This window comes from Coturnix japonica, chromosome 4 (genome assembly GCF_054131305.1).
Source record: "Coturnix japonica strain WE chromosome 4, WE-NBRP24, whole genome shotgun sequence".
Taxonomy (NCBI): domain Eukaryota; kingdom Metazoa; phylum Chordata; class Aves; order Galliformes; family Phasianidae; genus Coturnix; species Coturnix japonica.
The window spans coordinates 75,086,629-75,110,878 of NC_140666.1; the positions used below are offsets into that span (position 1 = coordinate 75,086,629).

The 24,250-nt window shown below is 38.8% G+C and overlaps 1 protein-coding gene across 3 annotated transcripts in view; it reads left to right on the forward strand.

The window, feature by feature from the left end:
• The window catches only part of DHX15 (DEAH-box helicase 15), a 35,858-nt gene extending 20,425 nt beyond the window's left edge, over positions 1-15,433 (forward strand). The window contains exons 8-14 of one of the 3 annotated variants that reach the window (XR_014945480.1): positions 1,109-1,258; positions 1,408-1,516; positions 2,593-2,784; positions 5,527-5,828; positions 8,458-8,648; positions 13,635-13,804; positions 14,867-15,433. Coding sequence is in view for 1 of the 3 variants with exons in the window: in XM_015862646.3 (XP_015718132.1) it covers positions 1,109-1,258; positions 1,408-1,516; positions 2,593-2,784; positions 5,706-5,828; positions 8,458-8,648; positions 13,635-13,804; positions 14,867-14,984 (1,053 nt within the window). In the remaining 2 variants the exon portion in view is untranslated. The remainder of the gene's footprint in view (positions 1-1,108; positions 1,259-1,407; positions 1,517-2,592; positions 2,785-5,526; positions 5,829-8,457; positions 8,649-13,634; positions 13,805-14,866) is intronic. The other 2 variants (XR_014945479.1, XM_015862646.3) reach the window with 2 other exon arrangements.
• The last annotated feature ends 8,817 nt before the right edge of the window (positions 15,434-24,250 follow it).

The following is a 24,250-nucleotide window of genomic DNA, read 5'->3' on the forward strand; positions in this document are numbered from 1 at the left end:
GGGAAACTAGCTCTAAAGTGAGAAGAGAGAAGAAATAATTACCCAGGCTAGTATTTTTTCTTGTCAGTGTTTATTGGCAGCTCTCGAAGCTCTGAAAATCACATATCATGAAGCATTTCTTGGAGCATGAGGGAGGGTTCAGAAAACTGAAGTAGATTGCCTGCAGACAAACCAAGAACTAAATAAAGAACAAAATTCTAGTCTTTTAAACTTAATTGAGTCCTTTTACTGGTAACTGTCTTCACAACTTGGTTTCTTAAAGGCTTTTCCTTTAACACTCATGCATGTTGTCAGACTTTCTCTCTTCTGTGGTCTGAGATACAATAGAATGTGAGTACAGGTGATGCAGCTCCATACAGGAGTTGTAATCATCACTTAGGCGTAACTCTTTTTGTGAGCAGCTCTTCTGGCTGAATGCTGTCTGTAATAAGAACTGAAGGTTTTGATTGCTGTTTATGCCTGTTCATACCAGGAGGGTGTTAAACCATGAACCAGAGGATGTTTTCAGTTGAAGTTGATTGTTTTTGCTTTATCATCTTTTTCATGAACTCTGGGGGTGGGCTGCTGTTTATGTGTGACTGCATGTGAAAGTCTACAAGTGGCCTTGAAGTAGTCTTGCTTTATAATCAGTGTGATTTTACAGTTGCGTTCAAACCTTAATGTTACATTTCTCTGACCTCTGCAACACAATTATTCAACCTTATAATTGTATCAAGACAACTTGTTTTTGCGTGGAATTACTTGAGCATCAAGAGTGTGTTTAGCACTCTGTAGAACAAATTAGACACATTAGTTCTGCCATGAAATTCTTATCTAAAAATACACACACATTTAAGTAGGATGGGAAGCCTGGCAGGAGATGATGTTAATAAAAGAATTAAAAGTAACTGCTGTTTTCTAGGCAGTTCTATTGAGGTTTTTTGTCAACTGATTTAAAGAATTATGTAGCCAAAATTGTTTTTTCCTTCCAGATTCATACAGCTTGTGTTTTTCTCGTCCAAAGTTGCATTTGAAAATAAATTTAAAGCTGTCTTTATTTTGAGATAAGTCTTACCTTGAGTGATATTCATTCATCTCCTTTTTCTGCTCCTATTCCACTTTGAAATAGGTATATAATCCTCGTATCAGAGTGGAGTCTCTCTTGGTGACTGCAATTAGTAAAGCTTCTGCACAGCAGCGAGCTGGCCGTGCTGGTCGTACCAGACCAGGCAAGTGCTTCAGGCTGTACACAGAGAAGGCTTACAAAACTGAAATGCAGGTAAGATTACTCTTTTTGGAGTACATCTGTAAGAGCACTTGATCCAAGTAGCCAATTGCTGTGCTGCCAAGCAAAATCAAAATTTGAATGCTTGTTCCTCCAAGGACTAAAGTTCACAGTACTGTACGTTTTCTTTTTCCTTCCCTTAGGATAACACGTACCCTGAGATTTTGAGGTCTAACTTGGGATCTGTAGTGTTGCAGCTCAAGAAGCTTGGTATAGACGATTTGGTGCACTTTGATTTTATGGATCCTCCAGGTATTTGTTCCATATTTTCTTGTCTGCTACAGGCATAGACAACTTCCGCAGTCTTTAATTTTGTTGAATATTTTATACAATGATGTAAAATGTTATTTCCCACTTTTTATCATAATCCAAAAGGAACATCTTTGTTTATTTAGTGCTGTGTCTTACAAAACAACTCTCTTAATAACGCTGTTTGCCTAAGAGCTTCCAGTGGAAAGTGGAAATCTACTGAATGTTCTTAACTGCAAGGGTATGGCAAAATTATGTGCATTAAAAAAATCTATTGCTGAGTGAATTTTTTACTCATCACCTTGATTACGCTTTCTAATTGCACATCAGTTAACTGCATGTAAATAAAATTGGCTAGCATTTTAAAGCTGAATACATGCTTTTTTGGCTTAGTCTATATCTTTCTTGTAAAAGTATTAAATGTTAGAAATACCTTGAAAATAACAAGGTTGCGTTGCAAATTAAACTCACAGATTGGCTTTCTATAAATACATCAAAGCTGGTTGAGTTTTTCTACTTGAAATAAAAACTTAACGTATATAAGCATTTAAGCAGTTTCACTGAACTTCTTTGTTAATGCAGTGCAGTGCTTTGTGGTTTGTATGCTAACTTAGCAGGTGTCTGGATTCTTTTTTTTGTTTTTTCTTGTGTACTGTCCTCTTGCTCTAAGAAATGCAGATTTCAGGGAAGTTCTTAAAAGTTCAGATTGTGGAAGAACATGGATATCTAAAGTACGTGGTTGAAATTCTGGGACTGTACTCAATTTGTTTTCTGCGAATAAGAAAGATGTCAGAGACAATTGATATTACTAAGTGAATATTTAACAATGCCTCTGCTGTTTGAATCTTGGAAAGTAGTACTCTTCAAATATTCAGAGACTTTGAACCAGTTAGTAGCTGTTTTTAGTGATTTTTATCTACTAGTTGATTCATATCTGGGTGTTTATGATTGTATTTGGTAACAGTTTTGTGTTTGGAAGCCATCTGAACGGAGAGTGAAAAACAAGGTCATCTGTGCACTCTCATTCTTGCTTATTCATTGCACTTTGATTAATGTAACTACCTAAATATTTCTTTCAGCTCCTGAAACTCTGATGAGAGCCTTAGAGCTCTTGAATTATCTGGCTGCTTTAAATGATGATGGAGACTTGACCGAGTTGGGATCCATGATGGCTGAATTTCCACTGGACCCACAACTGGCTAAAATGGTTATTGCAAGTTGTGACTACAACTGTTCTAACGAGGTCCTATCTATTACTGCCATGTTGTCAGGTAATATTAAGGAAAGGGATACCAAAGTGCAGATCTTGAGTTTGGGGGAAGTTTGACCTTTCCGCGTGAAAAGCATAAGAAATCTGAAGTTATTTTTATTAAAAACTGATTTGTCAGAAATTTAATCCATTATGGGTTTGCCTGTAGACCTGCAGCAAATAATCATTAAAGTGAAGAAATCAGCATGCATAGATAGGATCAAACTTTTTGACTAACTTTTAGTTAAAATACATTTATTTGAGTTCATAGAAAATTTCGATCTAGTGGAATGGAAATTTATTTTTAGTTTCATAATCAGGACTAAAAATGCTGGCTAACCACTCTGCTTTTACGGCAGTGAAATCTATTCTCTATAGTGTATTATTTGCACTTTGATACATGCCAGTATTTCCAAAAGAATTAGAGCACAAATTATATTGAACTGCTAAACTTCTACGTGATAAGATTTTTAGTGATTAATTTTATTGGGAAGCTAAAGAGCATTCATTACTTCTAAAGGAAAGAGAGTTTGGGGGAGGGTGTATATTTTTAATAGTTAATTTGTGTGCACAGCTGTACCTTGCATAAAGTGAATAGCCCTGTCATAACAGCTGCTTGTCAAGAGAGATCTGGAGAGTAAGATGTTGTCAAGCAAGCCTTGCATCTCATTGCTCAGTTTACATAGAACTGACTTCATTTTATAGTTGGTCTCTCTAGGACAAGCAGCAAGATTTTGTTCTTAGGAAAGTCAGGATGTTCTGTATTCATAATTACTGCGATGTCTTCAGGGTGTGCTATTTAACAGGCTCTTTGCAGTTGTACTGCTGGTTATGTGCTTGACTTGGACAATTAGAAAAAAATCTGAGTTCAAAATCTGCTTTGGTTAAGTCTTACAGTGTATTTATATGAAAGTTTTTAAAAAGCAAGCTAAAATGTTTGTTGCAGAGTTATGATTGTTCAGACTCAGAGCAGATGGGCAGGGCAGAATCTTTAATTTCTTAAATTAATGGTATGCTTAATTGCGGAGGTGGTGGTAGGTTGGTGCCTGTCTTTCTCTTGCCCCCAACTCTTCCCTATCCACCCCAGAAATAGCTATTAAAGGAAAATGTGCAAGTCTAGTATTTTTATCTGTTATAGTCAGTTGATTCGTCTTACTCCTTTTTCTATTGATGTTTTTTTACGAGCTATTATTTTTTTCTGTTTTAAGGTAATTTTTTTTATGCTTTTAAAAAAGCATTTGGCTTGAAGCTGGTTACTGTCAAGATAGCAACTATAACTCTACAAAAAAGATTAAACAGCCTGGTATTTGTGGAGTGTTTTCCAAGTAAATTTTTCTTTTTAAAACCAGTGATGCAGCATCTGGTAGATAGTATAAATAATAATGCCTTAAGTACACACAAGGATTGGCTGGATGTGGATAGGAATCCTTGTAGTAATAGACTAAAGTGAAAACTAGATACCAGAAAAGTGCAGGGAATAGTATAGAATAAATCAGCAGATAAAAAATTTGTAATTCGTTTAGAAGTTACTGTGGAGTTCTGTTGTCTTGCCATGGGATTTCACATTCCTAACTTTTCCATAGAGCAAGTGCTACTAATCAAAGCTTACTCTGTTACTGATTTTTACTTTCATTAGTGTGTTTGAAATTAAAATAGTCTGTTTTTTTGCTTTCAAATAGAAGACTTAAAACACGGGTTATTTACTTAGCTCCTGCATTTCAATTTTATTTACTGCATTAGACTTCCTGATTTGATACCATGTGGTTCACTGTTGCGGTTTGCATTTTTCTGAAATTACATCCAGTATTCAATTCAATATACTTGTATATATGTAGGGGTTCTTGATATTTTATGGGATTTAAAAATGAACACACAATGGCTGGGGACAGATGAGGTTGGATTTAAGTTATGAGCAGGCTACTGCAGTCCTGGGGAAAACAATTTGTAGTGTTAGCTGCAAAATTAATGCTTCTTCAGCATTAATTTCATTGAAATTGAAACCTTCAAAAATTACACCTTTAGTATGGCCTCCTTCTTTTTTTCTCCAGTTTATCTCTGTAAAGTAAGATCCATAACTGCTTTGGATGTATTGCAAATTCATATTGAAATTGCAAACCTGTAAGAATGTTGACAGACCACAGATATTATTGTAACAAGCTTCGTGGTCTTCAGTGTTCTGTACTTGGAAAGGGAATGTTAAAACCCACTTTTTTTATTCACCTCAGAATAAGACCAAATCAGGCTTTGGGGAGTATAATAGTGGGCAGAGATCATGCCATCACAGGTTTTATTTCCAGTAGTGTCAAAGGACGGTTTAACCTTCCACCACTACCGCTACCATCACAACTTATAGTCTTGATATTTTTATTCACATGTGCTTTTGTATACCAGTGCTGATAACAATACCATATTGATAAGATGACTTGACTGTACTGGTATGTTCTGTCTAGTAGCAGACTTGTAATAAAGCTAATGCTTGTTTAGACTGTGTTAGTGCAGTAGAGCTCCAAAATTACTTTCTGCTCTTATCCGTTGTGGAGGATAAAGGCTTTCTGAGAAAGCAGACTTGCATTTCAAGCTTTCTGTTATATGACGCTAGTTCCTGGTAGAGCTATCAGCACTGGGCCTTGAACCAAGACCTATTGAGAATTTTGGTATATATAGGTAACATTGATGGCCTTCAGAATAGAGATTTTAATGCCTACGTATAATTCTATGAAAATAATCAGGTACTCTGTAGCTTTGAAACCCTCTTGTCTTACAGATGTGGTTAGGTGTTGATGTACCAAATCAAGGTAGTAAACAGTCCAAGATGCAGTTGGAGGCCATCCTGCCCTGCCCTATGCTCTGTGAACTGACCTAGCTAGGCCTTGTTCCTCTATCTGTGAATGCGTGACTCATCGATATGGGCGTTTGTGTTGGGCCCATACCAACCTTGTTTAGTCCCACAGTGTTTTGTTCGTCCCACGGAAGCAAAGAAAGCAGCAGATGAAGCCAAGATGAGGTTTGCCCACATTGATGGAGATCATTTGACGTTGCTGAATGTCTACCATGCTTTCAAACAAAGTAAGTTTGTACCTGTTGTAGCAAAAGAACTTCATGTCTTTTACGTATGTAAAAGAGCTATTGAAGTGCTGCTTTCTTTAGGAGAGAGAATCAAAACCCAGTAAAAAGATCATGTTAAAAAAAAAAAAAAGTCTGGAGTCAAGCCAGGCTTTTAAATCAATGTTGGTAACCTTGAACAGAAGGAAGCAGGCTTTCCCATAATTAAGAAATATTGGAAATTTGTTATCTGATGCTAATTATAGAAAAGTCAGCATAATTGTTCAGGAACTTTTAAGGGTGAGCAGCACAGAGAATGTGTAATTTACCCTGGCTGTAAATCTAAGGATGACTCAATCTGGTTGGTAATGAAAAGTAATGTTTTATGATCTAGTTACATTTCTTGTGAACAGATGAAAAATGCAACAATCTTTTATCCCATGTAAAAACTTAGTACTCCTTTCTGTTCTGGTTTTGATGTAAGAATTCTGTGTCAAAACAATACAGACACTGTTTATCTAAAATATCTTCAGATTAAACACACAAATGTATGTATTCCAAACTGTCTTAAAAAATAAAAGCAGAGAAACTTATAATCAAAACTTGCAACAGGGAGATACGTATCGATTGGGTCTGTTAGCTGTTTAGATAACAGGATTCAAATGGTCTTGAAGATACCTTGTATGTATGTTCCTGAGCCGATGCTTTCGTGCTCAGGTTACTCTCTTCCTTAATGAAACCAGCCTTAGATAATTCATCAAAGGAAAATGACTGTTTGATGTCCTTGGCAGTAACTTAATATGTGATGAGGTCAGGGCCTAAATCTCTGAGGGCTACCAGCTGGAGTTGTTCTGTTTCTAAAAATACGTGGAACCAAAATGTGGAGAACTTGGGCTGAAAAGTCAAGACCTTTGCTTGGTATATGGGGAATACATGATTATCTGCTCCATTTAATATGGGGTACATATAAAACATGAAGCAGCATTCTCTACTTTAACATGATGTGGAGTAGAAAATCATGTGATAGTTAGCCCTCTTTACAGTTAAAATGCATCCAAATACAATAAATTTGTTTTGCATTTAATCTGCTGGGGATGGTATGTTGTTTGTTTGTTTGTTTGAAGACTTAAAATGTATAGTAAAAATAGCTACTTTTTAACCATAATATTTTGTATTAGTGAAGTTCATAACTGTATTGCATAATTTTGGCGCAGAAATACCTTCTGCAATGAATTGGGTACATTTTGTCAAAATGATTTCAGTGGTTTTTAAAAGTCAAACAGAATTTGTACGCTGCTTAAAGATCTCTTTCCCAGTACCTGAACCCAAGTCAGATCCTTATTAGGATTTAGGTAATACAGTAGCATTGATGTCATCTTGCATTTTTGTTGTGGACTTTGTGTTAAGCTCTGTCTGCAAACAGAATGTGCGTACTGGTGAATACTGGGTGGTGGCAGTCTTCAAGGCATTCATTCACTTGTCTGCCCCTTTTTTTTTTCCCTGTCTGAAGTTCTACAAAGTCCTTGTATAACATTCAACAGAATCACATATTTTTATATCACAAACACGCTGTGTGTGTATATAATGATATATTTTAAATATAAGCACACATTTTCAGACATTCTGAATGTAGTTATCAATATCAATTCTTTTGTCAGAAATTGGGGAGCTTTTAAAACACATAATTAAGTGAGACTAAGTATTTCATTTCTGGAAGAGCCTATGCACTTCAGCCTCTTTTCCTGGTTTCAAAAAAAGTCTCCTATACTGCTTGGCTTCAGAGATCTGTGGTTTTGTAGTCCTCTCATTTAGATCATGCCAATTGTGTGAACTTTGTAAATTGACCTGCATTTCTACAACTCTATGTTCAAGAGAAGTTGGGTTGTTAGGACAGGTTTTGTTGGGTTATTGAGCTAGCAGATACAGGAATAGCATTACTTGAGGACTAATACAAGTGGTAGGGATAGCTAGGTTTCTCAGCGTTAAATAAACTTGAAAAACAGTTTATGATTGTTATAAAAACTCTTAATAGAGCTACGAGTAGTAGAAAGATTAACTTTAAGCATGGGAAGTTCACAGTTGTATTTTACCAGTTGCTTACTTTAACTTAAATTACTGTGAGGTGCATTACTCTTAGCATTGGGCTGGTGTGTTTATGTACCTCTTCAACTGTTAGTCAGCAGCTTAATTTTAAGGGTTTGGTTTGTCACTTGTATTTATATACCACTGTCCTGTTTATTTGTTGCGTGCTACATTTAAAAATACTACAGTGTTTTTTATGTTGAGTTGCATTTTATGTTGCAGGTTTTGATGATTTTTTAAATTGCAATACAGGTGAAATGTGCAAATAATTGCTGTGGTATTTCAGCAAAACATCGGTGATTATGTGTTCACTGTGTTGAGGAGGAGGGAAACACTAATTTTCCTTTGTTTCCTGAATGGAAAATAATGTAGACAGGATATCTAATGAAGGAAATCCACTGAATAGACTAAGAGCTGTTATCACTTGCTTTAAAAAAAAAAAACAAAACACAAAAAGAAAAGTTATGGGAATCTTTTCTTGGCTCACCTGACTGCTCAGTCAGTTACTTGCTGTTTTATTTACTTATTGGATAAAATACTTATTTTTGATTCATGTTTTTTAATATTGCAGATCATGAGTCGGTTCAGTGGTGCTATGACAACTTCATTAACTACAGGTCCCTGATGTCTGCAGACAACGTACGCCAGCAGCTGTCACGAATCATGGATAGATTTAATTTGCCTCGTAGAAGCACAGACTTTACCAGCCGAGACTATTATATCAATATAAGAAAGGCATTAGTTACTGGGTATTTCATGCAGGTACGTGTGTGTTTTTGTAGGGGAAGCAGTTTAGTTTCTTATTGCTTTTAGTGTTAGTGTGGTTGCTATCACTCATCAAAACTTGAGGAATGTTACTTCAGTTGTGTATGGCTGTCTGAATTACCACTTAGTCTTTGACAGATTGATTGGTTGTTATTCAGAGTAAAATGTTCAGTCAGACTTGGTGCAGAAGTTGTAGACAATCCTGCAAGTCTGAAAAATACAGTCTCTGACTTGATCAGTGAGGAACTGACTGTGTGAGTACTTCAACGGTGTTAATACATGCCTCAGTAATGTTGGTGCTGTCTGAGCCTACCACAAAACTTCTATCCAATTGAGTAGGAATTAAATTCCTTAATAGCCAGACTGCTTAATCCAATACTCAGAGATTAATTTAATTTCTGATACCGTGGTAGAGGCTTCACTTTCCTGATCAGCCCACTATTTGACTGCTGTTTTATCTGTGATGTCTTAGTAGAGGCAAGCAAGGATGAATGATGAAGAAAATGGTAGCAGACTCTCCCTCTCTAGCATCTTTTTCTCCATAAGTGGCTCGGTGAGCCTGTCCCAAAATCTCATTGTCTCTGATGTCCTTCACCACATTTAATTGTAAGTGGACAGAGTCATAGGGATTAGAAGGGCCTTCTGGGTATCATCTAGTTCATCCTGCTGTAAACTTTATTTTGCCACCTCAAATAAACTGAGCAGCCTGAGAACATTTCTAGAGAGATTTTACTGCAAAAGTGTATTTTACCCCCTCACTCAAAATTATCGAGCTGAATCAAGAGATAGCTGTGGTAGATCTATTGAAGGTATTTGAAGTCAGAGCCATTTCAACAGTTCTGTTCTTTAATCTCCATGACATTGTGATACCTGACCTCAACTCTGAGCCTTCTTTGATGAATTCCATGTTGCTGTGTGCAATGTTCAGTAGAAAAATTGTTTATAATGCCTGAAACAGAAAATGTTGTTTACCTACAACTAAAGGGCTTAAAAATTAAGTCTGTGTGCATGTTGTGCCTTCTGTTTGCAGAGATCCTCTGGCATTTTGAGGGCTCTTTTTAAGAAAACCTGAGTAATGAAATGCACACATCAGTTTTCTCTGCTTAGTACAGAGCATGCATTGAATTGCAAGTGTGAGCACTTGCAACGTGTATTCATATACAGTGGGTAGTCTGTGTAAGCAAAGTAGTAAGGTCTGTGGACACATATTGGTTATCTTGATTCTTCAAGCTCCTGGGTTTAACAACATAGTTTGACATGAGAAAAAGAGTAGCAGCTGCTGCTCTGATGTAGTTCTTGACTACAGTACTCACACAGCTCAGTACTTTGGCTTTCCAAAGGATGTTCCAGGTCCTGAAGTTACTCAAACATTTGAAAGATGGATACAAAAAACAACAGTTTTTGCTCTCAACACTGTTCCGTTTGTCTTCAAGCTAAGCTTGAAACCTTTTTTGGAAAACACAGCTTAATTAAACAGGTTTTATCAGGTTATTACAGAAGATGAAAGTCAATAACCTGTGCTTTATGAAAGGTTAGATTTTTGAGGCTGCTCATTAAAATCTCATTGTTGCTACTACTGAGGTTTTGGTACTACTTTGTATATATTAAAGTCTGTATGTAATCAGACTCCTAGTGTAATAGGTATTAAAAAAAAGCTACAATATCAAGGTGGTCACCAGTGCATTTAATGGTGTTCGCTTCTCTCAAGGAATGCAGAATACAGTTTTTAATAGCTTTAGAAACACAGTTGCATGACGTAAGAGCAACAATTTCAGAAATCCATGCAACAGCGGTTGCTCTTCAGCACGTACTGTCATTCATTCTTTCAAGAAGAAATATGAGAAACAATCAATTCCATAAACTGTTGAGACCAACCTGCCAAAATTAGTAGCCTTTGTTCTGTAAGTGCATGCAGCTTGGACGGTGTTTGATACGTTTACCTCAGAGTATGTGGTAGGGCCGGGTTCTATAATATAATGGATAATATAAGCACACTTAAAACTTCAGAGGTGGAAAAGTGACTCAATTCTTAATAAAATTGTGATGACCTTTGAAAACAGTACTGGGGAACCTGGAACTGGAATGTGCTTTTTTACAGTGGCATGTTCCATGGCTGTGTGAATTTGTTGCCCTGATAAAAAGCATTATACATTATCAGCAGGGGGGATTTTCTCAGTCTGCAGAGGAGTCTGTTACAGGAAGAGATGCATGGGCTGCCTTGGATCCTTAAGATCTTTTTAGGGTGGTGTTTATGTAGCATACATTATGTAGTCAGTAGTGTTTAACTTTTGGCTCCTATTTCCACCCTCATTTGCAAATGTTTCATGTTAATACGTGACAAATTCTTTGAGAAGCTCTAGGCTTGGGTTTGGTCCCTAGTGACTTTCTTAGCAGTGTCTCTGGAAAATGAACCTATTTGCTAGGCACGCTTGGTATAAAGTACTTGAATAAAGTAGCAGAAAACAGTTAACATTCTCTGCCATATCAACATGTTACATTGACTTGTTGAAGGCTAAAACAAGCAACAGAGCCTTGCATAAAGGAGAGCTTGGATCCTATATCTGTATCATATCTCCGTATGATACCTAGGTATATTTACAAGCAAGAGAAGGTGGATAGGTGAGAGCAAATCCCTTTTCCTGATACTAAGGAGCCACCATGCTGTATTTTACAGGCATTGGAACTGGTTGCTTCCAGGGCTGCAGAGGTGCATGGGTTTATACACTGTCTCCTGTGCGTGCTCATTTGCTCACTTATGTCAGCCTTGGTGCTTTCCAGAGCCCAATCTAAATTCTTACAGCCCTGTAATCCTGCAGGCTGCTTGCACCTTCAGAGGAGAAGCAGAATTACCTTTGCCATCAATGCTGAAACAGCTCTGTCCAGGAGTGAGCAGGACGATGTAGTGGCAGGTAGCTGGTTTATCACTGTTTGCTGTGGAGCCATCACTTCACTGTGGGCATTTCTTTATAGCATGGCCATTACTGAACCTGAAATTAGGTATCATTCTGTCTGCTGACAGGTGTACTTGGGAGAAACATCTAAATGGGATAAATGCTGTGGGCTTGTTACTGTCTCAGAATTGAAACAAATTCTAATAGTATGTAACCACTTAAAGGTGCCTGATCAGTGATATTAGGGTTCTAAGAGGACCTTTTTTCTAATTGAGTTACTCTAGTCTTTTTCCTACTCTAGAAATTAAGAGCTTTGCTTTTCTTTTGTGTTTTTCTGAATGTTCTTAATTAGATATATCAGTCTTTTTACTTCAGAACTGCACAACTAGAGTGCTGCACTGCAAATTGTGCAGGGAAGGAAATGGTCATGTGCATTTGAGGAAACGTAAATGCTGTTATTTTGCTGTTTTTAATATATTTGGGGGTGATTGAGGTGGTAAAGGTAAATTGTATTGATTTTTAAATCCAGCACAACAGTTTTATAGAAAAAAACTAAAACTGATCATATTGTCCTTCTGTGGGAAGAAAAGCAGCTGGAACACTGATACTTGTGTACATATACTCAACTTCTGGAAAAAATGAAATGTATTGTTAAAAACAGAATAAAAAGCGTAATTCAGCACTCACGTGCACTGCTGCTGTGCCACGTCTGAAACAGATGAGTTATTAGTCTGCTCTGGTTTGCAGCTGGACTGCTCTTTAACTCTGCAAATTTTGGGTTGAGCTGAATGGAATTAAGCCCGAGTTGTTCTGGGCAGCACACCATTAGTTTCCTTTAGGAGTGCTTATGTTGGCTCTCCAGACTTGAAAATAAAGTAGCTGTATAATGTGTAAAGTCTGGGGTGAGAACAAACTGATGATTATGAAAGTGAATGTCCTAGGTAGGGAAGTCATAAAGTGTAACAGAGGGGCACATTTGAAAGTAGATAGCTTGTTGCAAAGCTCGTGTCCTGATGTGGAATTTGAGGTGAGTATTGGATTAGAATTCCTGTGATTTTAATCTAATAAATGTGATTTAGCTTTGCGGAGGAAGGAAAAAAAAAGGGGGGGGTAAGTGTAGGAATTAAAACAATTGAAAAGCAATGATATATACAGTCTGTATTAGAGGGAAGCAGCTAATGATGATAGGATTGAAAACGTGTCTTTTGCACATCTTTTTAGCTGTTCTGGTTTTGCTTAAACTTTTTATGGTATTTTTGTATGTATAAATGATGAAATAACTACAAGGGTCATCTTGAATTTCCAGTGCTGGAAGGTTAATTTTAGTTACCTGTACTTGTAGATTAACTGTTCTTACAGAGAACATCCTTCTAAGGACAACTGATTGCTTTACCAAATCTTAATGAGCTCAGGTATCAGATCATCTTGGTGAGGCAGACATTTCTACCCTTTCACAGAGCGAGAAGCTTGGTCAGGGAGGTTAATTGATTTTTTACCAAGGTCACAGCAGAAGTATGTTGCTGAACCTACATTTTTCAGCTCTGAAGCTTGTGCTGTACCGAGGCTGTTCTTACTTTTGGACATGTTAAATTTCCTCTTCTAACTGGACTGACACTGTTATTTCAGGCTTACTGTGGGGGAGTTTGTAGACTAACAGATCCATCAATAAAATTACTACTGAAGCAGTGCATTAGTAAAAGCTTGAAATGATAATAAAGGTACTGTAGGACCAGTAAGCAGCAGCTGCAAACTGTGCTGGAAGGAGTTGTCTGTGCTAGGTCACAGCTGATGGTGGTGTTCACAAACCTGTCTTTTAAGTATTTCCTTCAATACTGTTTGCATTGCTGCTGTACTAATAATTCTTCTTGGTGCTAACAGTTTTTATATGTTGTTTGAATTGTATAGCAGTGTGTACATGTAAGGCAGTTAGCAGGAACATCTGGCATCTTGATTGTGTGTGTACAAAAAAATACTTAAAGTGGCCCAAGTCATGTGCTCAATTTAGACAAGGTTTCTAAGCTACAATGAAATATTTTGGATGCAGTGCTACTTGAAGCCCTCTATGCTAATGGATTGTTCTCTTGTTACTTAGGTGGCACACTTGGAACGAACGGGGCATTACTTAACAGTAAAAGATAACCAGGTGGTACAGTTGCATCCTTCCACTGTTCTCGATCACAAACCAGAATGGGTGCTTTATAATGAGTTTGTCCTTACAACGAAGAACTACATCCGGACATGTACAGACATCAAACCTGAATGGTAAGCAGAAAGTCATAAAGCAGTTGTGAGCTACTGAAAAGTAATTTAATTTATATTTTTTTTTCCCCATCATAACTGGTCTCTCTACTTCTCATGAATCCAGTATTAAAAAACAGTTTGGGGAACGGCAGTTGTATGAACTAGTGAGCTTGCAGGTGACTAAAGGTTTTCTTTGTGGATACCAGTTTCTGGTCTTGGGGAGTCCTGCACCAAACTCAGATGCTCAGGCTGTGTGCAGTGTGTGGGGAGACCCTTGGCTGCAGAGCTTGTTAAGTCAGTTCTGGAGTTGCTGCTTAGAGATGCTACATTTGGGAGTGTGTCCCAGCACTTCTTGGTGTGCCGAAGAGATGCTGGTAGATGCCTCAAGATCTAGAACTGCTTGTGGCAGTTTGTGCCTGTTGTTTTTGTAGGGATCTGAACAGGATTCAGTGCTTTCTTAAAACAGGAGGGAAAGTTCTGGTAATATTGGTAGAACCTGCCTTGTAAAACTGCTAGTCAGTAGGGTGCACAGCGAGGAATTGAGTGCACTTGTACTCGGTGGACAGTGGAGATCTGAATCTTCTCCCCTGTCTTTAAGGTTATACCTGATCAGTGAAGTTGTAAGCCTGGGTGAATATGGGAGGTTTTTCAGCTGTTGTTGAAATAATGTTTTGCATAGAAAGGCTTGAAAGTCAAATAGCATGGGGTATGGGATACTTTCTTTTGTATTTTAATGCATAATACTGTTTCAGATCCTTTGGCAGAAATCTTTCTGAACAAGTACTGTAAATGGTGAAGCAGAAATATAGTATCTCTCTTGACTGGGTTTTTAAGCTTAAACCAGCTAAGAGTGAACTGCTCCCCTTGTACAAGCTGATACTTAGGTGGGCATAATTGTGTGCTTTTTTTGTTTTGGACTTGGGCGCAGCACTTAAACTTAAAGGTGTACTCTTTCATTAACCTCAGAAATGCAAGGTGGGGAAAAAAATAAAAGGGTAGTATTTGTTTCTGTCAGTTGTAGAGTTTGTATGGGATGCATCTTAAAGCTGGAGTATTAGTAATCAATCTTTCCTTTTTTGACAGGCTGGTGAAAATTGCCCCTCAATATTATGACATGAGCAATTTTCCACAGTGTGAAGCAAAGAGACAGTTGGATCGCATCATTGCCAAACTTCAGTCCAAGGAATACTCGCAGTACTGAATTTATGCTTTGAACTGAAGTTATTCAGAGGACAGCTTTAAAAGATGAATGGATTCAAAGTTCAAGTTGTGCTCTTCACTTTGGTTCAATAATGGCCTTTTATTTGAAAGCTTTTTAATTTTTCTTTACAGTAAATATTCCATTCTGATTTCATAAATTAAACATTTATGCCTCCCTTTTGTGTTGACACTGTAGCTCATACTGGAAAAGCTGATCAATGTTTTGCAGTTTATTGAAAGTAGTTCTATATATAACAATGTTATAAGCATTTCTTTAGAAATGGTTGAAAATGCTTCTAAAAATGTGATTATCGACCATGGTATGCATGATCGTTGTAATTGTTGACATTCCTTTTAGAAGTTGTGAAATGTTACAACTTGTGCTTATGTAGACACAACCTTCAGCTTCAGTACGAAGGTACTGACTTCAATAAAGTCTATTTATACTAATTTTGTGCCCATAGTATGTCAGTATTTCAGTTATTTTGATTGAAATGTGAGGATCCACTTAGTCTCTCATTAAACTGTTGTTTTATTGATGTAGCAGTAGTATAACGTTAAAAAGTGCAGATGCTTGAGCAGCAGGATGATGGTGGCATCAATATTCTACATAAAGTCTTAATCCCTTGCAAACTTCTTTCAGATACGTAGAGAATTCTTTACAAGGTGAATATTTTGCGGATTTCTTTGGAGAAGGCTTTCTTGAACCATTCTGGGACGTTTCCAGAATGGAACTGTGGTAATGTCCTATAAAGTAGAGCATCTGTGGCTAGTTAGAACTTACTCTAGCTGGCAGTGTTCAGATATCACTTCAGAGGAACACAAATAACACCATCAGCCATGCTCTAGACACATGAAATTTTAGTATTGTCATTTTGCACTGATATTTAGTGAAGTATGGCTTGGCAGCATTTTCAAGATAGGAAAGTAGTTTCATGGGGAATTTTACTCAGTAAGATTGAATACTTGGTCAGATTTTGAGTTTTTTTTTTCCTTCCTCAAAATAATACATTCAGGATTTGGTTCTGGCAAAGGGAAGCTGGAGCAGCTCTTGCCAGAGCACCTGCCCCCTGAGTGGGAGTTGTTGTCACTTCCACTGTGAGTTTTTTTTTTAATCATGCTTTAAGGCATGTTTTGCTTGGAGATTTGGCAACCAGTCTCAGTTATGCTACTGGAAGACTAATCTTAAGCCACAGGTGTATCCTGTGTGAACCGCAGGTTAAACATGTGGCTGTAAGATTACTTGGAATCAAGTAATTTCAGGATTCTCTTCCAACTCCAGTTTGTGTTTTTTGAAATGCAGTTTGGTGGAGAGTAAGTAGAGAGGCTGTGAAAACTCCTTAGCGATGAAAGCAGTTTTATTAAGAGAAGCATGTCTGAAGGTGAAGCTGATTGGATTTATAACACTCAGTGGGACTTGTGAGTCTTCCCCAGGCTCAGTAACAAAGCGAAGGGAGTAGGGGATTTCCCCCACTAGAGGAATGCTGAAACTGATCTGGTGTTGTTCTTGGGCCTCCCTGCTCTGTGAAGTAACTGAGGAGAGGGACTGACCATTTATAAGATGTTGAACTCAAAATTGTGTTCTCTGATTGCAGTTAAGAGTTCTTAACTTAATGACAGATGGTCTGAACAACTAAAGCTTTGATTTCAGAGCTGCACTCCTAAACATGGTACTTTACAAAGCTCTGCTCTAGAGTAATTCTCAAGTTCAGTACATGGTGTTTCATAATTCCCTTGTCCTTCTTCGTGGGGAGGGAAATGTGGAATGCTGGAAAATGGCTGCCCTCAGGTAAGAATTTCTCTAGTATTTCTGTGCAGCCTTCAGCTAAATGGTGTAGAGCCACCTTCTGTGAAGCTTTTCCTAGGGATGGCAAGGTCCACAAACAGAGCCAGTTCTCAGCATGAAATCCCTTGAGGACCCCAGAACCAGCTGGCATAGATTGCAGTAGATCTGTACTTGAACTGGGGAGCAGATGGGTATGGCTGTCAGTGGAACTTGACACTGGAGAAACTTGGGCTTTTTGGGGGTTGTTTTTGTCTTTTTAAATTGTCATACCCACAAACTCAGCTTGTTTGTTAGTGTGACAGTCAACCTGGGATCTTTGGTTCCCGTGCATCAGGAATGCAAATACTACTGGCCAGATTAATGTCCTCTGACAGCTGTGCAGACCTGCCATCTTCCAATTAAGTCAGTGACACCTGTGCAATCCACCTGAAGGCTCTGGGGTGCTCCAGTGTCATTGGCTTAATTGGAAGGCTGTCGGGTTTCGCAGCTGTCACTGGGGACTGAAGAGGCCAAATTCTCTCTTCCCTGTTGGCAGTTGGAATGCATGCGATGGGGATCAGCTTGTTGAAACCTCACTGGAATCTGTGGGCTTGTGGTTTGAGAAGATGCTGAAGCACAAGCATCTGGGGAATCTGCTGAACTTGATATGTGTGTGACCTTGTGTGTATCGTCATGATTCCTTGGGAACACTTCTCTCAGTGGAGAACTGCCATTCAGAACCTTTGCAATGCTTGAGTTTAGGGCTGAGGTGTTTTCTCATATAGGATTACATGTACGATGGAGTAGGGTTGGAGCAGGAAGGCTCATTGTCCTACTGCAGACATTGTGTAGACAGGTGCTACTGCACAATATTGATGTGTGGTTTGTTTTGTAAACAACGTATCTAAGGATTTAGGGCATTAACAGGTAAACATGCTTAAATTGCTGTGGACTGAGCACAAACCTCATCTAGAAGTAGCATTAGAGCCGTGAAGGGGACAACTAATAAGCAGCCTTCTGTGAAAGAGTAATGAAGGGTACAACGTGACTTGCCGGATGTTATCTAGGTCCTAATGGAAAAGCATCTGGAACTCTCAGCTGCAGTTATCTTAGGCATAGAGTGGTTTTGGAACAGGGCAGGTCTGTGCTAGGAAGTGTCCGTGAATGACAGCGAAGTACTCCGTGCTGTGGCTCTTCCTGCTGGCTGATGGAGAGGGGGATTCTGAGTTAAATAAGTTCCAGGTGCAGCTGACCACCCTTAGCCATCTGCTGTTCCCAGCCTTACTGATGTCTTGTAAAGTGCTTCGTAGTGTTCAGAATAGTAGCCAGGGGGTGTCAGTGTGTTTCATCGTGCCGCAGCCTGCTGTAGGGAGCTGCACGTAGCCAGGAACTGGGCTTGGTATCATCAAAGTATTTATTTTTTAAAGAGGAGGGCCTTCCATCTTAATAGTGCTTCTGTATAGTACCTCAAAGCAGTGAAGGGCTAACATTGAGGTGAGGTGATGTTTAGGTTTGCAAACTGCACTGGTTTGTGATTTGTTGCTTTCCATTTGCATTTCCTGCTGCATGGTGCACATTGGAAACTGCTCCATCTTTGTCCTACAAAAAGCAGGTTAAACCAAACGTGCTGAAGTATGAGCATGTCGTATGCAAAGACACTTCAACAAGAGTTAAAGGGCAAGTAGTTTTCCTTCCATCCAGTCGGGCTGTAATTTGTAATCAGGTTGCTGTAATTTCCTTCATTTTGTGACAGTTTAGCAATAAAAAGCCATGCCATACCACGGCATTGGGAAGTGTAGAGATAAATGCATGCATTTATTCACTTACTGTACTTTATTAGGAGTAGTTGTTTATTTTGCCTTTAGAATAGCTGAAGGTTTAATAATAAACATCTTTTGCTATTGTAAGTATGATCTGTACCAGTACTCTGACCTTTTAAAATCATTTGATTTGGGGGCTGTGTATGTGACATGAGTTATTTGAAGCAAAGAGGGAAAGTGATCTACTTGGTCAACCTGGTTCATTTTCTACCAATCCATCTTACACAAGTAGATGTCTGTTTTTCATACCCGTCCTACAGCTGTTGATGTAAAACTGGGCATTGGTCTCTCATAGCACAAACTTCAAATAGTTTTTACCTTGAACCAAGCAGCTTTGGAGCAGGATTAAACCATCGTATGAGAGCACAAACAGTGAGCGCAGACTACCCCTCGTTTTCACTGATGCATTCGAGATAAAGCTTTGGCATCAAGGAGATGCCAACTTGCACTATCAAGGGATTAAACTAAGTATGTTAACATCAGTGAAATACCATTCCTGCAGCAGTGGTAATAGCTCAGCTCTGATGATTTGAGGTGTTCAATTTTGCAGATTCTCTAAAACGCTGCATGTGTGTTGGGCGGATGATGAAATAATTCTCATTTGTATACATCTCGGGGTGATTCTTTAAGTTCTTTCCAGCTATGAAAGCTATGCAGTCATTATGTTGTATAGAAAATTAAAACATAGCACAAATTACTGTTGATAATAAATATTTTCTGTGGCTCTAAACATATATTATCTTGGGCTGGTCTTATTCTTTTAGCTCAGGTAGGCTCTTGCTTTCCATTTGATTTCAGTGTTTATTTTGTAAGCATTACCGTGTTGATGTTCCCAGCCTCATTGCTTGCAGCACTGCACACTGAGCAGGCTTTGCAGAGCAGCGCTGCTGCTGGGCCTACTTCCTGCTTTCTTCCTTACAGTATTTAGCTGCACGATGAAATGGCTTCTGTTCGTACCAGTAAGAAACAATATCCTCAAAACTACCAGCCTCCTCAGCGTCACGAAGGTACCCGTTTTTACTGTCAACCTTTGTGTGTGATTTAAAGATAAACAAATTAAACTCGACTTGTCAAACCTCAGACTGGTGTATTTGAGGGCGTTGCATTTTGCATGTTGAACAGCGGGTAACTGATGAGCCTTTCTTTTCTGGCAAGGGTGGAGTAGTTCTTTACAATCAAAAAGAAACCAGCCAAAAACACCTGGCTGCACTGTGGACCTTCACTGACCTCGGTGAGAGGGACAGCTCAGTTCGTACTGTGGCAGGAGGTTAAAAGCAGTGAGATTTGCCAGCTGTGTCTCAGAGCAGCTTGCTGTCCAGAAGGGTATTGACAGCTTTGTTCCAATAGCTGTTTGGCTGTGCAGTAGAATGGGAGCAGACTTAAATGACTGCTGTTTTATAAAATACTTGAAAAAAAATCATTTAAGAGCAGGTAATAATTGGCAAAGATCTGAAACTCCAGCCATGCTGCTGGAACTGTTTGCCCTGTTTGCTGAAAAGAGTCACTTCAATGAATTTATGGACAATGAACAGCTTGTTGCTATGCACCATTACAGAAAGATCTGCAAGGGGAATGGAAAGAAGAACAGTAGGAAACATGTTCCATTTTGGATGGTAGATCAGAGCAGCACCTTACAAGGTATCGTTATAAAGCTCCCCACTGGACTCCCTGCTTTGTGAATCCAAATGCTCCACTCAATTGTCAGTTCTCTGCATTGTCTGGCAATGGCAAATACTGGGTTAAATGGGAATGTAGTGGTAGGGCCATAGTTTTCTGAAATCCCATTTGTTCCTGGAGATGTTTGGAAAGTGAATAGCAAAATATTCAGTTATGTGAAATAGGAAAGGCCTACTTCATAAGGAGATCCACGATCCTTGAGGTCCTTTCCAGCCTGGGCCGTTCTGTGAGACTTAATGCTTTGATTTCCTGCAGCTTTATTTATTTATGTATTTATTTATTTGAAAATAAAGAGTCCAACACTTTGTAGTCTCCTGGCTCCTTTGGAGACTAACGATTAGAATTCAGTAGGTACGGTGAGACTTTATAAACTTAAATGCTTTTTTAGCAGTTCCTTGATAAAACAATCTGATTACATATACTTTAAATACCTGTATCAATGGAGGGCTGGCTAAACTCACAGCTTCCTTCATTAACAACGAAAGGAACAGCCAATCTTTGTTCTTACTGCTTGCAAAAATTTGACTAAAAAAAAAAGAGAGAAAAGAAAGCAATTCTAATCAACTTCCATTGCATTCGCTTTAGTCTGCCTTAAGAAAAATGACTACTCTTTGCCTTGGGTTGGGATGATGTGTAACAGAAAGGACAGGCTAAAATACAATGCCTGCTACAAAATGCCTGCTTGGCTTAGGATACGTTTTCTCCTAGTGAGGTTTGTGTTTATTAATTGGGTCAAGTAGAATGATGTCACCAATGAAATCCAAAGTTAATGATCTGTCAAATCCCTTTGAAATATCAATTATTTCTGAGGGTTTGCTGCCTCTTTGTGGTATTCCTTGTGTAAAAAATGGAGTTCTGTGCTGTTCAAAGCTTTTCTTAGGGTTGGACAGAAGACAATTAAATGGAATTTTGCTGCATTTTGCAGTGTGCAGCTGGGATCCACTGCCTCCTCTCCTCTGCATTCCTCACCATGCAGCGTGCAGTGCCGAGCAGTATTTTCAGTTTCTGTAATATACTTTGTGATGGTGAGGTGCTACTGCTTTATCAATAAGCTCTGAGTAAAGGACAGCGCAGTCCCTTACCTCCGTCGTTATCTGAGTGATGACAGGAGATCTCAGCACACCTTTCAATACATTTGTTCTTAGATGACATCTTTACCGTGATTGATAAAATAGTGGTGGTTCTACTGTTTAAATCGCTCACTCGCAGTGACCATAATGTATCCAGGAGCAGGTAGAATATCTGTGGGCTATTTCTTGGAAGTAGATGCTCACGTAGATCGGTTACTTACATAGTTGCTATATAACATTTGTTAATTCATTGGGTAAGTAACCACAGAAGTGTTGTTTTGGGGGAGTTATAATCGTATAGGGCTTTAGTGTTTCCTTTACATGGTTAATTGGGGGTGAGACTATCAAAAGTGATGAACTACCTCGTACATTCATGCCTGCTTACATTTGAATGACACATATTTGCTTGTTGTTATTTATAATTCTGGGGGTATTGAGCTGTTGAAGATTACTCATGTTGAAAAGCTGCTGGAAGGCCTTAACTAGGAATTAAATGATCATAGTGGCTTCATTTTATAACGGTTTCATTGAAAATATCCTGCTTGCAGGACAATCAAACTCATCAGTGTTCTGCTCTTCCACTTGAGCAGACAAAGTTTTAATCAGTGGCGCACTTGATCTTGCAGAAATCAAGGAAATCATTTCCTGCACTTCTGAGATGAGCAAAAATTCATGTAATCCAGCTTTCGGACTTGCGGCAGGTTTATTTATTTTTATTATCTTTACTGTTTTTGTATCTCCAGTTTTACTTTATTCGGTTACATGTTTCTTGGAACTTCAATTGTCAAGTTGACTCTATGCTTAGATAGATTTGGATCTGGGATGAAGAACACAAGCGTCAAAGCCAGTGTACTTTTGGTGCAACTGTAAGGGTGCAAGGGCAACACAAGGCTGTGTAACAGAATACAACCATCCATAATCTTAAGTGGAAGGAGTGCTTCTTCAGCTGTTTCTTCTCTTGCCGAGTGCAGCAAAAGCTCCAGCACAATACTGCTGCCTTTTGGTGATGGGAATGAGCGGCTGTCAGTCACAATGTAGTGCACTATTTGAAAGTATCCAGGCATTACAGTGATGTTTGCAGCCTTAAGAAGTATACCAGACAAAGCAGAACTTTAGGAAAGCTGGTTGTGGTAAATTCCTGTACCACCATTCAGCACTCATTGGATACTGAGTATCCATCTGCTGTATTTTGATCAATGGAAATCAATTTGGGGACATCCCTCCCTCAGTGCAATTTCCTTTCAGCTGCTCTGCAGAACCTTTTATTTGCAAAAAGGTGGCAGCAATGGAAGTCTGGGAGCATCGTTTGGGGGGTGCTTTATAGAAGTTCTGTTTTGATTATGGTTGATTATGGTTATAACCTGTTACCGTGCTGCTGGAGAATCTACACACGCACCTCCTGTAGGGTAAGATGATGATTCTGATGTGTGGAAGCTGTTCTAGGAGCCCTGAGTGTCAGAGGTGACTGGGCACACAGCTGACTTGCCACGTGAAGGTGAAAAAAAGGAAATCCTATTGATTTCAGCTAGAATACTGTCAGAAGCCAATGAAAGGATGCAGAACACCCAAGTGATGTTGAAAAAGTGACCGTGCTTGCTGCGTTCTCATCCACCATTGGTTTCATTCACAGTTATGCCTAATGTTACATTTTTGTGCTATAGATGGCAGTTATCTTAACATTAAATAGGAGCCTAAAGATTCTGGAATCTTTGCTTAATTCTGCTGTAAGTCAGTTTTTGCTCCCCCGGGGCTAATGGCTTTTACAAACCTTGTCTAACCACATTGCTGGACTTTTCCAAGGGTCCAGAGCTTAAACTGTTGATCTCCTCAAACATTAAGAGGACGTAATATCTTGCTCCAGAACTGTTCATAAAGCAAAATGAAATAATTTGATGGAAGGTGCTAAGGAAGCTTTAAAGTATTAGCCCTAATTGAAAACCTATCAGTGGACTTTTAGAGCCTTCCCTCTTCAATTTTTATGGACTGTCTTAATTGACTTTAAAAGGCTTTTATTGCATTTATGAACAGGCTAAGTAGAAATATTCCTTTATTCATCTGCAAATAAGATACGGGACAGCTGCTGACTTCATTTTAGAATACCTGGTATTATTAAGTGTTTGCCCTGTAAGAAGAGATTTTCAACTAATGAAATCTAGTAAAGTCAGAAAAAAACGTGTGTCTGCCAATGGGGAGAAATAAAGTGAGGGAGGCAGATAAAAGGATGGTGCCCATACATCATTTTGAAGTGTTTGCAATTACAAGCTTTGAAAAAATAGTGGGAACCACAGCACTCAGTTCAAATGCTGCACTGATTGCTGGAGGGTCGCTACACTAAACTAAATAAAGCACGTGCAGCCGTAGCGCAGCACTCGTGCTGTGGAACCTTCGTTTGGAGGCTACAACTGTGTCCAATCCTGATCTCCTGGGACTGCTCTGTTATGGATCTGTTGATAAGGAACGTGGAAGTGGAATGTCTTCGCTACCTCAAATTCACTGTAGGCTTCTCAAACCAAAGGCCTCCCAAAGCCTTCCTTCTCAGGGAATTTCTCAAGAGGTCACTGCATACAGAAAATAAATGTGCATTCGTGATGTTCTGGTTTAATCTTCCAAGGGTACCTGCTGTATGGAGCTGCCAACATGCAGGGACGTCAGGCTTGTAGATTTCATTTCCAATGTTTTGCCTTTACCAACTTAGTGCAGAGGTGGTAGTGTGGCAGCCAGGTTGCTTCCTTTGCAACTACTATCAATTTGGGGAGCTTCAGCATCATTCTGGGACTGTCACTGATGGCAAACGAACAATTTAAAGTCAGTGTCCCAAGTTTTGTTACAGCACAGCTGCTGCATAACCAAGTGCTGCTTTTCTTCGATGGTCTTCAATACACTTTGATGGCTGCTTTTCTGTTGAATGGTGATTTAAAAATCCAGGTTAGAATGT